This window comes from Silurus meridionalis, chromosome 1 (assembly GCF_014805685.1).
Source record: "Silurus meridionalis isolate SWU-2019-XX chromosome 1, ASM1480568v1, whole genome shotgun sequence".
Classification (NCBI taxonomy): domain Eukaryota; kingdom Metazoa; phylum Chordata; class Actinopteri; order Siluriformes; family Siluridae; genus Silurus; species Silurus meridionalis.
In genome coordinates this window covers 20404356-20427496 of record NC_060884.1, presented here as the reverse complement: position 1 = coordinate 20427496, position 23141 = coordinate 20404356, and the positions used below count along the sequence as shown (strand labels likewise).

The window sequence follows — 23141 nt, the reverse complement described above, 5'->3', positions numbered from 1 at the left end:
TGTTTTATAACAGCTTGTTTTCTTGGTAGACCAAACTGAGGAAAGGAGCTCAGTGAGTGATGGTAAGACCGCAGTCTTTGAATAAGCCCCGCCCTCACCCGAGAACAAACACATCTTCAAATAGGCGCACGTGTGATGCCGCTGAGGCAAACATGAGTGTGTGTTAATAGGAGCACAGAGCAAAGGGGAAGATACACACGAATATACCAAGAAGATCCAGCAGCCCTTCCAGCTCTTTTACGCGCAGAAATACTTATTCCGCAGCGCCTTTCTAAACTTCTGAACGACTCTGCCTCCTTCAGGTACCACTTTTCTTTTTCTCTCTCTTTTATACCTCACCACTTGTTCAAGTTGATATATGCTTATACAGTAATCACAGATTTGGGGAAGTATTTGTTTTCGCACCGCGTCACTAAAGGAAGTGAATTGTAGCCTATTGTAGTGTGTGTGTGTGTGTGTGTGTGTGTGTGTCCCGGCGCCCGTCATATGTAGGCTAAAGGGCACGGGGAAGGCACAGTGACTCATTGTTTCTTCCTGTGTTGTACAGTGCCTCTGTCAACCCTCCATTGGCACCAGGCTACACTTTATCCCAACAGGGTGCTGAATGCGATCACGTAGGTGTAGTTCAAGTGAAACGCGTGTCTGTGTCTCGGTGAGGGCCACGGGCGAGGCTTTCTTTGGAAATGCGACATATTCACACAGTTCCTGCTCGGAGTGTAAAGCGACAATCGAGTGTGTGTCCCGTGAGATAAGTCATTTTAGTAATATTAAAACGCCTTGCCAGCTGGATCAGTGCTATCAGAGTGAAGAGTGCTGACTGAGACAGCAGGGGTTAATGATAATAGGACAAGTGATAATGGACATGCGTCATATACACATGATTAACTGCTCTATGTAAGGGTAAATAAGCACAATAATCATTTTCTACGGTAACCCACATCATAAATTAAGGATTGCGTAATCATAACAGTCCTTCCTGCTGAAATCTCAACTCAGAATCAATAAGGATCTTTTTGTTAGAATGATGTCTCTGGTCCAACTCATACATGGACACTGGTGGATGCTTCAACCAATCCAACCAAGTGCTCCAACCAATCTAAGTGCGATAAATACATTTGAATAATATCACGCTATCTAATGGATCGTTTTCATTTAATTCAAGATTTTCATGTTTATTTAAGGCAGCAGGAATCTCACTTGGTTTCTGGTGAATCTTCAGGACGGAAATTTGCTGAGGTTTCTAGATGAAGTGACCTGTTCATGGCTACTATCATAAAAGTTCTAACAGGAACACTGTAATATAAAGTATAACTTGTCTCATGGTCATGTTACAATGTTTATGATTGAAATTGTTTTCAAATTCTGTGGTGTAAAAGTAATAAAACACTTCAGTTGACGCTATAGGACGTTAAAAAAAACAATTTTCATTTGCCATCTCACCACCCTGTCATTAATTATTTTACTATACACCACTCCCTGTTTTTGTTTATTCCTTGTCACCTGTGCAGTGATTCCCATTACCTATATTTGTAGAAAGTGCAGCTTTTGAATACTCTGATGCAAGTGCCAGAGTGAAAAGCAATCAAATGTGACTAAATACTTACAGCTCACAGCAGGGGCTATTAGTTATCAGATTTCATAGTGTGCTTTCACATATGCACAGTTTTAATAAACAAATTTATATTGTTTTTATTAAAAACCCTGGTAGGTCTAGGCAGGTGAGAACACAGCAATCAAAAATGGTCGTGGATTAAAAGCTGTAGTTCAGCTGTATTGCAAAGGACGACTCAGCTTTATATTATTTCACCCGATGACATGAACCGAACGGACCGCGTTCAGCATTTTTTTGTGGCACCGCGGAAACTGAAGTGTTTTTCAGATTTAGACCGGCCAATCAAAAGAGAATAAACATAGCAACAATTTTGTTTAAAAGTAGTTGTTTATACAATTTTCTAGTCATTTTCTAGTGGCAGCTTTGTGTTCTCCATACTCATGCTTTTTGTATTCATTTTGTGCACAGGGAAAGTTTTGATTCTCTTTTTCCTGTCACTATATTAATGATTAATAAATGAATTTTCAAATTTGTTTTCAGATGTACATGCTCTCAGCCAGTGTTTTTTGTTCTTTTTGTTCATTTCATATTGAGATATGTGAAACCAAAGAAAACCCTGTAGCAGCCGCAACAAACACATACGTTTTTCCTCTGAGTTGGCAAATTGACTAACATGTAAAACCAGGCATCGAATTAACAATTATCAAATGCTGCAATGCCATTGTAGACAATCCTGTTGATTTCCTTTGTGTATGCATATAGGTATTTATTTGTGCATGTAGTGTATATTCTACAACAGTGTTATTAGAACTACAACAGTGTTACTAATGCAGCTGTTCATAGAGTGGGTGATTACAGAGAAGGAAACTGGACTGGTGATTATAAACAAGTGAATAGTTAAGGCAAACTATACTTAATAGTTTTTTTCTATAATTACGCTGGTTAGCGAGCTGACAGTAGTAATTTTTATGACAATATAAATTTACAGTTTTTCCAAAGGTCACAGATTGTAAATGGAAGCATGGTGTAATGGTGATAACATTGTATGTGGCTGCTAGCCAAGAAAATGATCTAAATCCCCCAATTGCCAGATAATTGCAGTGTAAATTAAACATCAGTAGAACATGTAAGAGATTATTTCACATTGTCAAGGTTTTGTTTGAAACTAAATCTTATGAGTGCACAGTCTTTTTTTTTTTTTTATATACAGGAATCTGTTATATACAACATATACTGTTTAACCATGAATGAGTTATTAACAAAGTGCAGTGGGTGCTGAACAAGCTTTTTGACCTATAAAAGAGGCAGTTGGACTAGCTGAACTCTGGCTTTATGACTGTCTTCATTAGCTATATGAAAATGAACAAAAAGCAAAAGTCATGATGTTGTGTGTTTTGTAAAACTAGATAAAAAATGTGTACAACTCAGATTTTGTATTGTCATCTGTAGCCCTGCACAAATGTGGCTAATGTTTGAGTCTAAAATAGTGCCTGCTACTCCAGCCACATCCTGCTGAAATAGGGTATAATGTTTTTGGCAAGCAATGCATTACACAAGACAGGGTAGAGAGCTGCTTATAAAAAACAAATGTGTTGTTCATGATTTAATAAGCATCACCCACTGAAGTCACCAAACATCCCTCAAGTTAATATTAACTTTAGAGGAGTTTTAACATTAGCTTTTCTTAAATGTAACTCAGTAGCTAAAGCTTCACTCAGTCTAAAATGCATGAAGTGATAGCAACCTAAAAGAGTTCAGTCACTGGGGCTATTCTGTATTTCTTTTTCTATATACATATTTGTATAGCCATATCAATGGCAATATCTAACACTTTACCTTCTTTCAGTGGTATGGAGATGGATAATTATGATCCAGAGGTGCAGTTGAAATTGTCTTGTCCAGTATCAGAAAAAGTCGGTAAACAGGGCAAAACTCGAGAGAGAGGCCAGTGGTCAAATAAAATCGAATTTCTCCTGGCCGTTGCTGGGCAAATCATCGGTCTAGGAAATGTGTGGAGGTTCCCATACCTGTGCTACAAGAATGGTGGAGGTAAGTGCAATATTCAGATATTAAATAATAAAGCAGGAATAATTTATGATATAAAGTGTATAATACGTAGCTTAAATGCGTCACATTTTGGTTGAACTTTTTGCGTCAATTCCAAAATGAATTCCCCATTAATCTATACTTTGAACCATTGGAACACCGAAATGCTTCATTTAGTACTGAGAAAGGGGTCATTTTTAAATATTTGGCCCACAAAATGTTTTGAAGGGTTTCAGTCCCATTGCATCAGAGCAACATTAAAGGGTTTTAAAATACCTTTGGAATGACACCAGTACTTCTAGTGCCTCTAGATTTCAGTGCTCCATTTGACACCATAGATCATAAAATAATTTTAGACCATGAATGTAAAACACATTTTATGTTACATGTCACATTTTACACATTGGTCCAATTTAATGTGGGTCTATCTATCTATCTATCTATCTATCTATCTATCTATCTATCTATCTATCTATCTATCTATCTATCTATCTATCTATCATCATATTACAGTGGGGGAAAAATCTTTAGTTATAAATAAAAATGTAAAAGTTAAATTTTTCATTGCATAATTTCTAAAAGTTTCCTTCCGGCTGATTTGTTAGACTACATCACACAATCATTCAGGACCATTATATGAGTTCTACCTGAAGAATCACTAGGGATTGCCTAACAAGAAGCACCCAAAGCTGGACCTGTCTTCCAGTTAATCTCAAATATAACACCCATTGTAGTGATTTCAGCCACAGAAGGCTGTGGTAATGTCAGGGTTTGGTCCAATCTGGAACCAATTTATTCATCTTCAAATGCAAACATGAAACACTTTTAAGCGTAGAAGGTGCTGCCTATACTTTACTTATTTTATGTGTTTGTATACTTTTTTCTCTTTTCCATATTTATTTTTTTTTTTTTCTTGCTTTAATAATTATGTTAATTAATAGTTATAGTTATGTAAACCACTTTGAAATGCCTTTATGTGGAATGTGCTGTATAAATAAGCTTTGCCTAGAAATTATGGCTTTGTTTTTCAGGAGTGTTTTTTATTCCATATTTGGTCTTCTTATTTTTCTGTGGCATTCCACTGTTCCTCATGGAAATATCATTGGGTCAGTACACCAGTCAGGGCAGCATCACCTGCTGGAGGAAAATCTGCCCCCTATTTGAAGGTAAGCCGATACATTCTGGTCTATAATGTACTTAATATTTATAATTGACACTTCCTTCTATGACCACAAATATACAGAAACTAAAGAAAGAATGTTTGTTTCGGTTTCTTTTCACAAATCTAGAATTGTCAAAAGAGCAATTTGCAAGCAGAATACTGTGATTTTATTCTATAGAAAATAAATCTAAGTATGTATTTTAATGTATTAATATGACACTTAAGTATTGTAGTAGTTAAGTTTGTTGGACGAGTGCATGCCAATTTGTGCATTCTAGTGACCTGTAATTTTCTTTCTGTTTATTAATTAAACATAGAAAATCCTTTAAAACAATTCTACAATTCAAGTTAGATTTGCATTTAAACCATGCAGAGGACACTGACTATACTTGCTGGTCTTTGATGTCTGTTAAAAAGCAGGTGTGGCACTGATTTTATTGGAATGATTGCCTGCAGCAACATTGCAGATAAGACTCCTTGTAGAGTCGGCTCTGATTGTGGTCGACAAAATGCACAGCAATCATCACTCCTTTAATCTGTTCATTAGTAGACATGACCTGTTTCCTATATCCTATATCCTATAACCACAGCTGCACAGATGTTATTTGGATAGTGGACTATTTTAGCACTGCAGTGCCAGTGAACTGTTAGTGGGGGTTTCGGCAGTTCAGTATCCATGTTGAGGAACAGTCCAACCACAGCGCTTATTTATTGATAAAGGGCCTGGAGACGATTAACACATGCTGTCCATGGAAATCAAGGAAAGGAAGTAGCTACAAAGGAGGAGTATCAAATGATGTGGGCAGAGGAAGTACAATAGATCCCATCAACACTGCTGCACCTGATAGTCTCATTCCAGCAGCATACACACTGCCATGTCAGTGTCACTGCTGTACTGAGGATTGTCCAACTAAAATTATATTTTTTGTAATACTTTTCTTATTTTTTGGTGGGGGCAAATCGTGCATAGCAATGAAAAATGGAATATTAAAATGTTTTATAAAAATGAATTTATGGCTTGGTATACAGTAAATAAGGTATTTGGTTAGTGATAAACAAGTTTGTTTGCAATTCAACTTTCAAGCATCAGATTTTTATTAATGTGCTGCATATAACCAATGCACAACATACATAACATTGACTTTAAGGATTAATTAGATATTCTTTGTGTGGTTTATAGTATTTTTTTTATTTTTATGAAGAACTATATTTCCATGAAAAATTATTAAAGGGGAAGTGGTGGAAAATGTCAGATAATCTTTATTTCGTTTTTTGTAGGATTGGGCTATGGAACTCAGGTGGTTGTGTTATACTCCTCCATCTACTACATCATCATTTTGGCATGGGCATTCTTCTATCTTTTTTCTTCCTTTAGTGCTGTGTTGCCGTGGGCTACGTGCAGCAATTCCTGGAATACTGGTATTTTATATTATTAACATATACCACATATAATCAATGCCAAATAGAACATAATAATATCTGGGCTGTTTTGTCTTAAATAGGATATAGAAAGCAGCCTGGTCATTATTATCATAAGTATTTACATTCTGATTGGATATTTTGGCAGTAGAGTAATTTTACTTTAAATTTGACAGTTAAACAGTGTATGTTCCACCATCAGAGCTGGATGCATACTGCCATTAAGATGGAAGAGCCCACTATGAACTCATATTTCATGATTTAATTACAGTGTTGAAAATGCACTGTTATTAGGTTATTATGCAAATGAATAAGGTTTACTGAAATGTAATTAGTAGTTAATAAAAATCTTTTTTTAAAACTGAGATTCCAATACATAGTTGAAGTATTAATGTACACAATTAAGTACTGTGCTTAATATTTAACATTTCAGTTATGTTTAAAAAAAAATCTAATCTAGGGTGGCAAACGGGGTCTATTTTAACAGATAAAGGGATCCAGTGTGCAAGTTTCAGAACTGTATTGTATTAACATTTTACTTTATTTTATAATTAATGATTATATTTCTATTAATAAATTTCATTATTTCAACATAAAACTCCATAAAAACAATTCCCTATAAGTTTTTTTGGTCTATCGTGTTATCCGCGAGAGACCGGGAAAATCAGCCAAACAAATTAGTTATGTAACAAACGCAATTCCACAATAAACGGGGGACGCGAGATTCGCAAAAACACGGTAAAGGGGATTACTGTAATGTAAAAAAATCTTGGTTTTGCACTATGGCACTATGTGCATTGTTATTTTGGGGATCTGTTTTCTCTTTACAATAGAAACATGCACTGAATTTGACAAAATGGATAATTCGAGCATACCAGAGAATGCAACCTCACCAGTTACAGAGTTCTGGGAGTAAGTTGTTTTTAAAATGTAATTAAAATACATGTGTTGTATTATTAAATGTATTAGAAGTTATATAGCCAAATATGGTTTGTTTTTTCAAGGAGGAGAGTGTTAAATCTTACAGGCAGCGTGTATGATCTGGGCAGTGTGAGATGGGAGCTGGCTCTGTGTCTCCTCTTGGCTTGGATCATCTGCTACTTCTGTGTGTGGAAGGGAGTGAAATCAACAGGCAAGGTGAGAGCGCTTATTCAGAAAATTCAGATGACCATTAAGGCTTTAGTAACTTTTTAAAATGTTGTAGCATTTTACTTTCACTTAGTTGACTAAGAGCTATTTCTTACTTTCTCAGGTGGTCTATTTCACTGCTACCTTTCCTTATATAATATTGGCAGTGCTGTTGGTGCGTGGACTCACGTTGCCAGGGGCTGTTGATGGCATCATTTTTTATCTCTATCCAGATCCTGCACGCCTTGCAGACCCACAGGTGTGTAAAGTCACCGAGTTAGAGATAATATACACTGCATGGAGAGAAACCTAAATTTTTCTTCTTTTACTATTATGAGAAATTATCAAAATAGAGCATTATAACTGGTTGCAAAGGCAATGTCTGTTTTGTGGAAAAATTAGGAAAAGGTATTATGTATTCCAAATGTACATAAACTTAATAATTAATGATTTGGGATTTAGTGAATCATTAAAGAGTTTGCAGATGTTGTTTTGTCAGATGGTCAGTGAGTACTGAAGGCTCCTTCTTTCACTGTATGTAGGTGTGGATGGATGCTGGAACGCAGATTTTTTACTCCTACGCTCTCTGCATTGGGTGCCTCGTGGCTTTGGGAAGCTACAACAAATACAATAATAACTGCTACAAGTGAGTTTCTAGAAGAAAATTCAACAAAATAAAAACACACTAAACATAAATCCTGTGCATACACTGATCAGCCATAAAATGTAAACCACTGACCGGTAAATTAGCACATATTGTCTTGTTACAATGGCATCTGTCGAGGGCTGGGATATTAGGCAGCAAGTGCACAAACAGATCAGTGACTGACACCCATCTACCACTGAAAGCTCTCATGGACACATGATCTTTTACATCATGTGGACATCATTAGTTCATGTACATTACATACTTGTGGTAGAGATGCACACTTGGAAGCTGGTATGCTCACGTGACTTTCCGGTGTGCAGCGTGGAGACCAGGTAAAGATGGATGCTAAGCAGACCGACACTGAACTGGTAGCCAAACAAAGCGCTAGCTTTTTTATATGGCGACATTTTAGCTTTAAGATAACCAACGCTGAGCAGAGATCGGTACTGTGCAAGATTTGCTCAATTAAAGTTGCTACATCACGTTGCAATATAACAGATCTGTAACAGATTTCACTGTTTCCGGGTTGGAAGAAAGAGATGACAGACGATGGTTCAAGACAGAGCTTTTCTTTTATTTTTCATTCACTTTTGACTAGGGATGCGAATATTCGGCCACCGAAAATTTTCGGCCGAAAATGGCCCAAAAGTGCATTTTCGGTTTTCGCCCGAAAGACTTTGATCACCGAAACAACACGGCCGAAACAGTTTGTTGTGATGACGCAAACAGAAACCGCTGCCTGCACGTGCATGTCTGAAACAACATGTCTGCGGTGTGGACGTGTTTCAGTATATCTGAGAAAGACCCACGGATAGCGATTTGCAAACATGTAATGCCGAAATTTCATCTGCAAAAACTTTCTCCACGTCGGGTTTAATTTGAAATCCAAACATCCGAACGCTATGCTGAATATCAGAGGAACGCAAACGCACAGAAAAGCAAAACCCCTCCGAGCATGCGCACTCTGTCTGTGGCGAACGTTTTTGAAAAGGCAGGAAGTTTCCCAGTGATAGTGTTGTATTGTTGTATCTTTAAGCAGTTGCACTTGTTCTGAATGCACTTTGTTTTTATGAAAGAACATACTTAACTGTACAACCTTTCAGCAGGCCAGAGGGCCTGTACATTATTATTTAATGTACACATGAGTGCATTTAAGTTAAACATTTAAGACTAAATTTTAATTTATTTTATCCTGTGGATTGTTGCAATGTGCTATAAATAAATATTTTAATAATTTGTAATTGATTAATTCTTTGAAACTTTAATATTAATTATGAAATTGAAATTCCTTGATTTTAGTAAGGTTAGTACACAGTCATAGACATAAATGCAATGGTAATAATAATTGGCATAATTTCTTTCGGTTTTTCGGTTTTCGGCCTTGCTTTCCTCCTTTTTCGGTTTTCGGTTTCGGCCAAGAATTTTCATTTCGGTGCATCCCTACTTTTGACCCGCTGCTTTCCTCGTACTCACGCCGTGACACACACCCACTCGCAGTAACACACATCTCGCAGTAACGCTTTTTTTTTTTTTAAATAATGCAAATGTTATTTCATTTTGTACAAAATATTCATTTTGAAAACCTTTGTAGTTTTACAAATACACATTTCAGCATTATCACTATGCATTATTCATTATGTGCAATTTCCTTGATAACCATTCAAGTCGACTCATGATTCATGACTCATTTATCATATTGCAATTGCAATATTGACCACAATAATCACATGACATTTTTCCCTAGTATATTTTTGAGCCCCAGTAAATAAAAAACAAAAATAAAAAAAATAAAAAATGCTTGTCTGTGTATGTAAAAAAAAAAAATCAATGAGATTTATATTATATATATATATATATATATATATATATATATATATATATATATATATATATATATATATATAAATCTCATGGATTTTTTTTACATACACAGACAAGCATTTTACACACATGTAATGTGTATATGCATTTGCTTTGCAGGGACTGTATTTATCTTTGCCTGTTGAACAGTGGGACGAGTTTTGTGGCTGGTTTTGCTATTTTCTCTGTGTTAGGCTTCATGGCCTATGAGCAGAAGACAGACATCTCAACAGTGGCAGAGTCAGGTGATTTAAAGATGTAACCTATTTGCTAAGTTCCAACCATTACATATATATATATATATATATATATATATATATATATATATATATATATATATATATATATATATATATATAGATAGTTGGTGTTGAGCAGTGTCATGCCAAAAACATTTTGTTTGCTTTTCCAGGTCCAGGGTTGGCTTTCATTGCATACCCTAGGGCAGTTGCAATGATGCCTGTTCCACAATTATGGGCTATTTGTTTCTTTGTTATGATTATTTTACTAGGACTGGACAGTGAGGTGAGTGCACATCTAAACATAGTTTACCTTTAGTTTATATTGATAAAATTTCTATAAGCACTGTCCAACACTTCTCATTACAGTTTGTGTGTTTGGAGGCACTGACGACTGCTGTAACCGACATGTACCCCTCATTCTTCCTCTTTGGTCATCGGCGCAAAGGATTCCTACTGATCATTTGTTTTGTGTGTTTCCTGTGTGGCCTGGTTATGGTAACAGAGGTGATTATGAAAAATCATCTTGAAATTGCTATTAATCTTGTTATTGTAAAACTATTTGTGTTGTATATTAACAATAAATATAAATTTACTTTTTAGTGATTTTTACTTTTTTGTTGCATTTTCCAGGGTGGCTTGTATATTTTCCAGTTGTTTGATTACTATTGCTGCAGTGGGATGACACTTCTTTTATTCGCTATTCTGCAGTCAGTGTGTGTAGGGTGGGTCTATGGTGAGTACTCCATATTTGTTTGTATCTGTTTGATAATATGGTTATTCAAATGCTATGTTGCAGCAGTTTTGACAAATGCACATGAAAAAAATAGGCAGCAGTTATCTCTACCGTGCACCTTGTCATCAGTACATCAGTAATCCCCTGCTTTACTGCGGTTTGAATCTCATGCCCCAGTTTATCTCAGAATTGCATTTGCTACATAACTCATTTGTTTTGCTGATTGTACCGGTCTCTATAGCACGATAGACCAACAAACTTATAGGGAATTGTTTTTATGGAGTTTTATGTTGAATTAATGAAATTTATTAATAAAAATATGTTTAAATTATATAATGAAGTAAAATGTTAATACAGTACTGTATACATAAAATAGCATTTTTGGGGTGGTGTCCGTTTATTGCGTTTTTTTTATTTATGCGGTTTTGGAACGTAACCAACGCAATAAACGGGGGATTCCTGTACTTGCTTTAGCCTACAATCAGAATTTCAAACCTCTTTGTCTTCTTTTTTCATCACATATAGAAAGTGGAATTACACACCCACACTTGGGAATCACACTGCATTCCATCAAAACTTTAGAAACTGGTCTGGTTGTCAGCATTTCAGCATTCCAGTTTTTTACAAAATGTTTAGACAGGGTTTTACTCAAGCTTTCACTACATTGAAGGAGAAGCAAAAGATGTAGCAATAAAGAAATAAACATTATTACACCCGCTCTCAGTTGCCTTCGCAATCAGACATGCTGTGTTCTCCATATAGACATGCAAATTTAATGTTTGTCAGTCCAGACTGCCTGAAAAACGCACATAATATTTTAGGGAATGTACAGTCTGTTTAGGATTTCTGTAATTTTGTGGAATATATTAAGTTTTGAAAATACTTCATTTCTTGTAGGTGCTGATCGTTTTTATGAAAAAATTGAGGACATGATTGGCTACAAGCCACTGTTCTTAATCAAATATTGTTGGAAGTACCTCACCCCTTTATTCTGTACAGTGAGTATCTCTGTAAAAGAACATGCGTTTTAAGTTTGTAATTGGGATCTATTATGGACTGTTGGAAAAATACAGGGATTTATCAGTAAATCCAGATTTATTTACACTAGTAAATTACAAGATGTTATTTTTTAGATATATATTCAAATCATCCAGAATTTTTTGCATTAAAATAATTTGTTTTTGTCATTTGATATAATAGATATTACATTTTACATGTTAATAAATAACCCCTGAAGGTTTAACCCTTTTCAAGATTTTCTTCGCATGCACCTTTTTGTCTATAGGGTACACTTGTCTTCTCTCTGATCAGATTTACTCCTCTGAAGTTTAACAATGTTATTGAATACCCATGGTGGGGTTATGCCATTGGTTGGTGGTTCACACTCTCATCAACTCTGTTGGTTCCTCTTTGGATGATCTATGTGTTTCTCACTTCTAGTGGATCACTGAAACAGGTATGTACCGTTCAGACCTTTAGACAGAATGCTGTATCATTTACCAGAGAAGTCTTTTACTACTAAATAAGTTACTTTATACATTAATCTAATTCACAAATATAATTGTGATTTCTTCAATATTTACTGTAGCATATTTGAGTATATAGGAATTACAGCACTTTGTTTACAGCAACTGTACAAATTAACATATTTATAGACTTTTAATTATATTTGAAAGTAGATTAAAAAGTAGTTTACTTTGAACTGTACATGTACATGGCCATGACTTCTCTTCACAGTTGTTTTCTGTGGTGTTCTGGGTGTGCATTCTCACCAGTGCATCCTTTTCAAACACAAATAAACTGTTGATGTCATCACTCTGATGGGTATATCAAGAGTTACTAGCAACAAATTCCAAATGCTACACTTGATCTCTAGATTTGAAATGTGCTTACATGCAAGTGGAAAGATTTGTGAGTAGCACACATCTGTTCATGGGATGACTAAGCAGCTAGTTCTCAAATTACTTTTGCCACCTAAAAAACATAAAAAGGTGCTGTAATTCCTACCCAGTTTGAATGGAAAATGCTCTCAAATTAAAGCGAATATCATATGAAATTATAAAAATCATTTTAATTTCATCACTAAGTTCAATTTAATGTACTGTGATCACTGAAAAAACAAAACAATAACTAGGTCACTGTACACAATACCATGCCTGGTTCTCTGTATAGGTTTTTGACTTATTGTAACATTTGACCCTCCTTAGCGACTACGGGCTCTCTGCACTTCAGCAAGTGACCTTAGGTAAACACTATGCAACTGGAGGCTATGTGGGAATTCTTGCCCTATAAAAACAGCAAGGACATCCCCTGCAGCACAAAAGACAATAGTTAAGTCAACCATGCATATTTAAAAAATGCACTTTTATACTGGTCTGTGGCCTCTCCTCAACTGTAAATGCTGTGAAATTAGTGTACTACATATGTAGATTTTTTTTTTATCAACTGTATCAGTCTGCAAAAAATGGAAAAATTTGTTGGAGACAAATCACTTTTTGTGAATGTGTAGAGTACATTTTTCAAATCAAAACAAAAACTCGTAGCAGCCCATCATAAAAGGCTATATCTGGTGAAAAACAGCATTATGAGCATGTATGTAGTTTACATTAATAAGGAATTTTATTGGAGAAGTGTGTAACAGGAAAAAATTCTTCAGTTATTATAACATTTATTGTAATTTCTTTGGCAGAAAGATATTGATATTTTAATGACATTTGAAAGTAAAGTCATACAGAACATTACAAAAAAAAAGGTTAAACTTAAACATATACCTTAAACTGTGCATTTACATGGATATCGCCATGGATTCTCTTGTCGATAGCATTGTTTGCTGGTAATTTGTAAGTAGGGTTATGTTTTATTGCAGTAAGGTTTACTGACTTTCAACTGACTTGAAAAACAACTCCTAAAAATTGTTACACAATCAATCCTTTATTCAAAAACTTGGCAAACATTGTGTGTGGTTGAGCATGTGAATGTGTGTCTCTGCCTTGATGAATTACAACTGCTTTTGGTAAATACTTATTTATTTGAGAACATTCTCAATATAACATTGACAGACTAACCTATTTAGCATTGTGATGTTTCATGGAACAGTCTATAGATTTTTGTTTTGAAATAAAATAGCCTTGATTATTTCAGATCAAGTTATAATTGCAAGAAATACTCTACATATTTACAGATAGTTATTTACAATCACATCACAAATATACATGTTGTATAACAAAGCTATGCTCTGTAAAGTTTAAGAGCCCTTTGATCACCTAAACAGTGACGGAAAACTTTATCGCAATATTACTGAGATTCAAAGTGCCTTTTTAGCATATTAAATTCTGCTTGTTTTCTCACTCCACTGTGTTCAGAGAATCTGTATTACCAGACTCTTTATAAAACAGGAAAAAAGCAGAACCTTTGCATTAATTAATGAACCATTCCAGACATATGTAGTGTTTTCTCATGACAGTTCCTCCCAGATTTGGCTTCTTGGTGCTTGTTAATCTTAATGGGAAATTTTTTTTGTATTTTTTTTTTTCTTGCAAAAAGATTCAAAGTCAGAACTCATTGTTGTTTTATCATTTTCTTTTCATTCCTACACTAATAATTAAAATTGAATTGAATTTGGTCATAATTAAAAATAGTTGATTGTCTAAAATGATATAAAGGCACAGATATTCCTTTTGTAAACCGAGAACTATCGGTGTAATGTCTCGAAAATATGGGTCGAGGACTGACTGTGACTTGATTAGTGATACTAAAATTGTGCTTGGACAGCACATTATAAATTGTACTATTAACCCCAGTGCAACCCTAAAAACTTAAGTATGCAGGTAAATGTAGTGTATAAATGTTTTTGCTGAACTTACATATAGAACTGAGAAGCCTAGCTAAGTGTTGGTTGTTATACACAGGAAATGTCCCTGTTCTAGTACACACACAAATGTGAGAAGTGGCAGTCTAACTGGAAAAAATGCTATTCATGTATGTGAGTTACTAAGAAGTATTTTATAAGAAACATTGTACTAAAAACTGGGTAGGGTTCTCATTGGTTTTTTTGTTGTTGTTTTTTTGGTTTTTTTGAGGTTCAACTCAAGAAACTCAATTAATTCCAATAAAAATTCCTTTTGAGATTCATGTTGCCATAAATGCATCAAGAAATTCCAGTAGATTGTTCATTCCTCCTTTCATGCAAATTTTCTGTTGTGCCACATCCCAAGTGTTCTACTGGATTTTGATCTGGGGATTGGCCACTGAAGAACACCGAGGTTCCCATGTCATGAAACCAGAATGAAACATGTATAATTAGTAAGGTGTGGCATAAAAACATAAATACAATGTTCAGTTTGTTTTAACAGGTATGCAAAGAAACATTACCATTAAACCATTACACCATCCCGACCTGCTTAGACTGTTGGCACAAGGCAGACTGGGTTAATTGATTTATGTTGTTGGTGCCATATTCTGATTTGCCATTTGTGTGCCTTATCAGAAATTGGTGCCTTTTGTTGTGTCTGTGCCCACTGCAGGCTCAGGCTTCTGTTCTTGCTTATAGGAGTGAAACTTTGATGTGATGATTGATCTGAGATGATCTGAGATGTTATTCCACTCACAAAAAGTGTATGGAGTAGTCGTCTGAGTTACTGTAGCTTTTCTGTTCTGAGTAATTGCTAGAAACTGTTGTGTGTGTGAGTGGCAATCCCAGGAGATTCTAGGAGCACAAACAGAAATGTTCAACCAGGCCCATCATACACCAGCAATCATACCACAGTCGAAAACACTAGGATCACAGTTTTCCTAATTCTAAAATTAGATTTAAACAAAAAAAAAAAAAAGCTGCTGTTGGCATATTCTGTATCTGCAAGATTGCATTGCACTGCTGCCACACAATCGACTAATAATTGTAATAATGACTAGGTGCACAGGTGTTCCTGTTAAATTGCTCAGTGTATATATTTCTTTGTAACAATATGGATTTTTTTATATTACATGTCTATAAAGAATTATTTTTGAAACTGAAATGTCCTGAAAAGGTTTTTGGGAATACATATTTGTTGTAAATTGTGTTGTACAATTGGTAAAATATCTGATTGTGTTTGCCAATTTATTGAAGAGTTTTGTACTGAGCTAAATTTGATATAATTGGTGCATTACAATGTCTTTTAATGCAATAAATGGTACATTAATGGTAACACTATTATGTAATTAAAGGTACTTTGTTCTCCAACTATGACTTCTTGTATTAATAGACAGGTGGATGATTTTGCAGTTTGATAAACATTGCAAGTGAGAGGTTGATTATTTCATGTACACATTGATATACTGATTTTATCAGACTTTATCATTCTTGATGAAGTAGCCAAGGACCAAAAACAACTCAATGTAAAATAAATGTAATTTATAACTACTAATATTTCCAGGGTACATGTTATATTAAAAACTAGGAACAGCAAATAAACTGGGATAAAATATAAACGATGCGGTCTGCAATAAAGTACAATTTTGATTCTTCTTTCTGGTGCTGAAGGAGACTTTTGCATGACTACCAGTATTTTTCTCCAAAATGAGGGCATACTGCCCTCTACTGATTAAAAATTGTACTGCTCCATTAAATAAATAATTAATAGTGTGCGTGTGTGTGTATGCACATTGGAAGTTTAATCTACTATTTTTTTGTTTGTCCATATTAAGATTCTGCCTTCTATCTGTCTATAACTACATTTATCACATTTGTAGATATCTTTGCAACCTCACATCCCCAGGTTCCTTGGTTGATCCTGAGCCTGGGGTTATTGTCTGAGTGGAGTATCTCTGTGGTTTCCTTCAACAAGATATCCAGGAAGGTGGGTTGGCTGTGCTAAATTTCCTCAAGGTGTGTATGTGTATGTGCCTGGTACTGTAAGTTTCAATTTTATAATTAACATGTCCATTTTTAAGAATTACTTTGTGGATACCGTCTTACATCAGGAGATGCCAAAATGAAAATTGCAAGCATGGTGACTTTGAAACATTTTATTCATCCAACAAGGAGTGTGCAAAAAAGAGTAAAGCCACAGCCTTTCAGTTGGCCAGATAGTCTTGTCCATGTTCCCATAGGGAAGGTTGCATTGTGTGTCAACTGATTAGGAAGGACAAAGCTGGTTAGACAGGCAGTACAGTATTTGAGTCCAGCTATCCAATGTAGTTATTTGTCTAAACACAAACATGCTGACAAACCTCCCCACAATGTCTAGCTCAAGACTAATATTGAAATCATTCCAAGCCACTAATATTTTACCACATTATGAAATACACATTATACAGTACCAACTTTTAATCATTGAATTGTTTACATTATACAAATGCCTTGCTAGGTTCAGATGTACAGTGGGGTCCAAAAGTCTGAGAGCACTATTGATTCTTGCTTGCATTCTTTCCTAAAGTAATACAATTTTAATTATAAATTATATTGTTGAAAAAAACTTTTGTACAAATTGGAATTTTTGGAATATTGACATGACTTTGAGAGTTTTTAGTAATTTGTACTCCACAAGTTGGTATAAAACCTAAGAATCCATTTTAGTTCTAATCCAACAGTGTGATCTGAAGACAAGCATCAATAAAAGAGATTATGCATAAAAAAAATCTGCCTATTTGTACAAAGCAGTTAACACAATCCATATCACAAAATAACTTACATTTAAATAGGAAACAAGAACTTGAATAGCAAATATTGCAGTAATTGAATATTTACTTTTTTGCGCTTTAAATGTTTCTAAATACGGACCTGCGGATTAAACCTACGGATTATTTCTTATTTTAAATGTAATTAAAATCCCAGTGACTTTTAGACCCCACCATATGTGATGGAGGTTAGATGTTGAATACCAGTGGTCATGTGTGCATTTTGTCTGCTGGAATGCCATTTAAGTTTATACTCTTTAGAGACCCTTGCTCTTATACTTCTTATCTTGTCTGAGCCTTCTTCTTTTGGGTTCTGAAAGATAGCAGTAATGTCACTGTGAAAAGGGGCTGACCATGCATTTCAATACTGCACTTTGCACACAGTACATGAGGTCAAAACCAGCCTGCAACTGCACAGCGTTACAGGCATTGCAGAATGGACTGTGGACCATTAGGGGCCATCCTGGCTTCTCCGTGGCCTTTTCACAGCCTTGCAGGTTTGATCTAGCACTTCACAATCTTCTTTACTCCTTTTTAATCGGTTCATCTGTGGTGGCACAAACATATTACCTCATGAATATGCAGAAAATAATAATAATAGTCCAAGATGATCATTTAAAGATGTAAAGACAATCTCAGCATGATGTACAAATGCTTACGCTGCAGCACATTCTTTTTAACTGGTCCCACAAGGCACAATTTCAATTCGAATCAAGTATCTTATATTTAATACAATAAAATTATAATTGAAAATATCTGATCTTAACAGTAGCTCTGTGACAAGCTAGAATTAAGAAAAGATTGGGACAGTTTTGTACCTTGGCATCATGTTCAGCAAACCTCTGGAACATATTGGCATAGATCTTTTTATCACGCTCATGGTGTTCTCGTATCTTGCGTTGACAGACCGCAATCTGGCAGCGGGCTGCACGGTTGGTGGGGTTAACCTTCAGAACTTGCCGGAAATCCACTAGAGCCAGACTGAAATCATTTCTCAGCAGTCGAGCCTCTCCACGCCGATACAGTGCCTTTTCATTCGCAGAGTCCAGCTCTACAACCTGGCAAAAGCCAAAGCAGTTCAAATCATACACATTCACAAAGTGTTAGAGTTGAGGCTTTGTTGTGCAGCTACTCTGATGTTGAAGTACTGTATGTCTAGAGGGATAGCCATTGCTATACCTTGTTGCAGCTTTCAACAGTTTGAGAGTATTCCTGCAGACGTAGGTAACACAGAGCAAGGTTTAAATGGGCAACAAGCAGAAGGGCCTGAGTGGCCTGTTGTTGCTCTTTTACTGCTCCACACTCCATCTCCAGCCAAGTTACAATACGCTGATATTGAATGATAGCCTGGTAGTAACGGCCAGCCTGAAACCACAGCGCAGGCATGTTATCAGTCATCACAAATGTCAGTCACTTTCATATAGACTGCGAAAATATCATATTCAAACATCATAATCACTAAAATAAGTCCCTGACTTATGACTTGATCACCTAGTGAAAAGTATTGTCTACAGTTTAGTAGATGATTGTCTCTTCATAGATGAATATTTATACAGCTCATGTAGAGTAATTAAGGTATAAAACACAATGGGAAACGCTGAGGAAGTGTACTGTATCCTGGTGCCAAGTTTCTAAATGATAATCACAAAGAACTGACAGTGAAGACTTCTTCCATAAAAGTTATAAACATCTGATTACAAAAAGCTTCACCATATCACAAAATCATGCTTCTCTACGAAATAATACACTTTTCTCTATGTTCTATTACTCTTAGATCAGTTGTTGTGATTAGTATTATTGTTTTATTATTTTTTTTTTTATAAACGTGAGTAAAATATCCCAGGCGGGTATTTCAATAAGTGCTCAGGTAGTTGTCAAAGTCTCAGTCAGTCACCTAGCCGCAACTTGACTGAGCTGCTTTTTAAGTACAAAACAACACAGCAAGACACAAGTACAAGCAAGTAACAACTGAAGATAGTTGCTGTAAAAGCCTGGCAAAGCAATTCAAGAGAGGGAAGAGTATTTGGGTATTTTAATTAGTTTCAGATTTCAGGCAGTCATTGACTGCAAAGGATTGCCATGCAAATATTAAAACTAATTCTAACGGTTATCTTAATTAAATGGTAAATGCAAAATGTTTTGTTAAACCCTCCAAATTGCTTCATAAAATGTTTTAGTTTTTTTAATTATTATTATTATTATTATTATTATTATTATTAAAAGCCTCTCCTTCAGTAGGCTATAATAACTGAAGATTAAGCATATTTCGTAAACATGACATGGTCATTGTTTTTTGTAATCCTATTTGTTATATATCTAAATAAAATTACAACATTTTAAAGAAAAGAAAATACTTTAAGATTGTTTTAAGGAATTTGTGTTTTAGTACCAGAAGGATTGAAATATAATATTTAAATGCTGTACTTTTGGTTAGAGAACATGCAAAAGAGAAACATTTCAGTCTATAAAAGCATGTTGTTTTCAGAGCTATACAGTATGTAATAAAAGTGTTCAAGGTGTTGGGAAAAAAACCCACTTCTCACCTTAAAATACTGTGTTCCTTTCTGTTTGACCAAAACGGCTTGCTCTAGTTTCTCGCTCAAGTCCATTTCCCAGCATTCTTTGGCCTGACGGAAAAGAACATTTAGTTTTTTGAATCATTGTTCTATGAACACTAGAGGGAGTAGTTTTTCTTTGATTGTTACAATGCACTGCCACTGTTCCATATGAAACAATTCCATACTAGCACAAATTGTGTTGCTGTCATTTGATCCTTGCATGCAAAACCCTATGATGTTAGTTCAGAAGTCATTTCATAATCTATTTAAATTGTGATTTTAGATGAACACATCAAACTTTTGCAAAATTAAATAAAATTACAGGTTATTTGGTTCAAGCCATCACCTTTTGAAAATCTTTGAGCGCCACTTCATACAAAAGTTCTGCATTTGGTCCGATGTTCAATTCTGGTTTTCCCTCTTTACCATAGCCATATCTGTGAGATATAATACACATCATGTCAACACTGGAATAACTATGAACAAGGCTAAGTGAATTACTTATGCAGAAAAAAAATGCTAGCAGGTACTCTGGAGTGATGAGTCAAAATTTGGCTGCAGCAAAAAATAAAACTTGTTTGTTGTTACCATCAGGGAGGCATCTTATTGGCCCCCATTTTTTTCTGCAGCAGGACAACAACCCCAAACATACAGCCAATGTCATTAAAAACTATCTTCCGCATAGAGATAATAGTTTTGGTCCCCACAGAACCCTGATCTTAACATCACTGAGTATGTCTGGAATTACATGAAGAGACAGAAGGGATTTAAAGCAGCCTACAACCTACTAGATCTGTGGTAAGTTTTCCAAGATGCTTTTAAACAAGAAGTTCCTTCAAAAAATGTCACACCAAATATTTATTTGATTTGGATTTTTATTCTGTTCATTTAATTTCTTTTTTATCAATAGATAAAAGTAAACTATTCAAACTTCTTTTTTTGAAAGCTTTCGTATTTCCTGCCATTTCACTAAAATGTTTACACAGTAGTGTGCGTGTGTGCGCGTGCGTGTGTTTGTGTGTGCGCACGTGCATGCGTGTGTGTAAATACAGATGTTTGAAACCTACTTGGGTTTTAAGTATAACAGACAGCATTCGCCTTTCTGCATCTTTTCCATGGCTCGATCCACTCCCAAAGGAACACCCATGTCCTCAGATTCTCCCACCACAAATGTGGTGTCCCGTATATCAAACAAACGGCCACAACACCTTCCCTCCAGGTGCACTGTACCACAAAAAAAAATACAGAAAAGAAATACAGGTTTGCCTTAAATAAATACAATACAAACTTACAGAAAAAATATTAATAAAAACAGAATTCTAGTTAATTGTATACCATGAACTGTGGCACCATCATTGGGATTGCTGTAGCCTTCACCTTTGACCTTTATTCTTTTTAAGATACCACCATCCTCGGTAAGCTCCTCCCCTCTAAAACTCAGCAGTTCTACCTGTAAAGCAAGAGGGGCATGATCCAGCATAAAAAACACCTTTTTCTGACTGTCAGAGTAACAAAATATCATCCTGTCTAGCCAGACAGAAAGGTTTAAATAATTTTTTTTAAGTATATCTGTACAAACTGCTCACCTCAAACAACAGTGTAGAGTTTGGAGGGATCTTTGGGGGGCTTCCAACAGAGCCATAGGCATATTCTGGCAAACACATAAGCAGACACACCTCTCCTTTCTGCATGGAGCGCACAGCAATATCCCATGCTTTGATCACCTGGCCTTTAAGATAGCAATAGAGAGGACACTGTGAATATCACTATAAATATATATACACTAACTCTCTCGCTCTCTCTCTCTCTCTCTCTCTCTCTCTCTCTCTCTCTATATATATATATATATATATATATATATATATATATATATATAATGTAATAAAGACATTCCTGAGTGCTATTAGTGTTCCACATATGAGTACTATTATATAATGGTACGTTCAAACAATGAACAAGTAAACCAACTTGCACTTGGATATAAATAAATGCAGTCCAGGGAGGTGCAACTGAAACAGGCAGAACATGATATGCCATCAGCATTATTTAACATGGGAGAAACTGCTTATGGCATAATAATTGTAGGTTATATGTGACTTACATGGCTACATGCATTGGCTTAACAGCAATTTCAACTCCTTCTTAAAGCCTAGTACAAATGTGTGGGTGTTACAAAATACACTACAAAAGGACAAAAATGTCATTAAAATATAAGGCCTAGTTTCACAGGCTGAAAAGAACATCCTATTCCCAAAGGTATTACACTGAAACATGTTCTGATATTGAGGTAGGCCGAATCATGGTTAATTTAACACAGATGTAAACTGATGTAAACATTTCGACATCTCTGTCGAAATGTCTCTACTACTTGGCATCTAAATCAGTCGCATTCGTGGAAAATGGAAAAAAAAAAAGCTGGATAAAAGGAAAAATGTGTTCATTCATGGGTTATGCTTATAATTATTTGACTATCACTATAATTGGATGTTTTTAACAAAACATTGTTGCTTTAAAAAACATACATATTTGTAGATACTGAAACTAAGATAATAACAGAGAAATTGTTAATATAACTGCAATACCTTTGCCTACATTGAAGACAAAAGGCTCTTTATGGTCAAAACTGGAGTCAAACTTCTTGCCATTAAGCAATTTTCCAGTGTAGTGGACATACACCTTGTCTCCAATCATAGGCCTCTCTCCCTCTGTACCATGTCGCTTCACAATCTGAGGAGATTGTGAAAGAGAGTCCTCATTATCATCACTGTTCATTTAAAAAGCAGCACTTCAAATGAATCAGCAATGTAAAAAAATGAAAACAAGTCAATGTTCCCTTAACTGCTGTAAAAAAAACGTACATACATACATACATACATACATACATACATACATACATACATACATATATGGTGTATAACCAGTATTCCCGATGCCTCACTCTACAATTAGTGCATCAGGTTATATAGAACATTTCATATAAATTAATTCTAACAGTGTTTGGGCAGTTCTACAATAAAAATAATTCTATAAACCACATATTTTGTCTTGCTGGATGTTTAACAAGATTATTATCAGCAACACTCATCATGCAGACTTTGTGCACAAATCTGTTTTCTGCTAATCAAAAGTTATTTA

At 35.3% G+C, this 23141-nt stretch overlaps 2 protein-coding genes across 3 annotated transcripts in view; one reads left to right on the top strand and one right to left on the bottom strand.

Annotated features, from left to right (window-relative positions):
- Positions 1 to 77: 77 nt before the first annotated feature.
- On the top strand, positions 78 to 16012 carry slc6a22.1 (solute carrier family 6 member 22, tandem duplicate 1). The gene is made up of 15 exons (XM_046859482.1): positions 78 to 302; positions 3399 to 3601; positions 4630 to 4764; positions 6039 to 6179; positions 7013 to 7091; positions 7184 to 7316; positions 7432 to 7566; positions 7850 to 7953; positions 9937 to 10061; positions 10229 to 10341; positions 10425 to 10562; positions 10689 to 10791; positions 11689 to 11789; positions 12077 to 12247; positions 12999 to 16012. The coding sequence occupies exons 2-15, from the start codon at positions 3403 to 3405 to the stop codon at positions 13038 to 13040; spliced, it is 1719 nt and encodes a 572-aa protein (XP_046715438.1). The 5' UTR covers positions 78 to 302; positions 3399 to 3402; the 3' UTR covers positions 13041 to 16012.
- A 770-nt stretch (positions 16013 to 16782) lies between these two features.
- Positions 16783 to 23141, bottom strand: part of fkbp5 (FKBP prolyl isomerase 5) — an 11605-nt gene continuing 5246 nt past the window's right edge. For both annotated transcript variants that reach the window (XM_046859504.1, XM_046859495.1), the window contains exons 3-11: positions 22589 to 22733; positions 21593 to 21735; positions 21342 to 21456; positions 21074 to 21230; positions 20353 to 20443; positions 19992 to 20075; positions 18628 to 18813; positions 18267 to 18506; positions 16783 to 17995 (exon numbers count right to left, since the gene is read on the bottom strand). In XM_046859504.1, the coding sequence (XP_046715460.1) occupies positions 17900 to 17995; positions 18267 to 18506; positions 18628 to 18813; positions 19992 to 20075; positions 20353 to 20443; positions 21074 to 21230; positions 21342 to 21456; positions 21593 to 21735; positions 22589 to 22733 (1257 nt within the window). In that variant the 3' untranslated portion in view covers positions 16783 to 17899. The remainder of the gene's footprint in view (positions 17996 to 18266; positions 18507 to 18627; positions 18814 to 19991; positions 20076 to 20352; positions 20444 to 21073; positions 21231 to 21341; positions 21457 to 21592; positions 21736 to 22588; positions 22734 to 23141) is intronic.

What these genes read in the sequence shown, in the direction of transcription:
- slc6a22.1 (XM_046859482.1), top strand. Translation starts at nt 3,403, where the DNA reads ATGGAGATGGATAATTATGATCCAGAGGTGCAGTTGAAATTGTCTTGT. An exon ending in AATCTGCCCCCTATTTGAAG is followed by an intron (nt 4,765 to 6,038) that starts GTAAGCCGATAC and finishes CGTTTTTTGTAG; the next exon opens with GATTGGGCTATGGAACTCAG. An exon ending in GCCTGGTTATGGTAACAGAG is followed by an intron (nt 10,563 to 10,688) that starts GTGATTATGAAA and finishes TGCATTTTCCAG; the next exon opens with GGTGGCTTGTATATTTTCCA.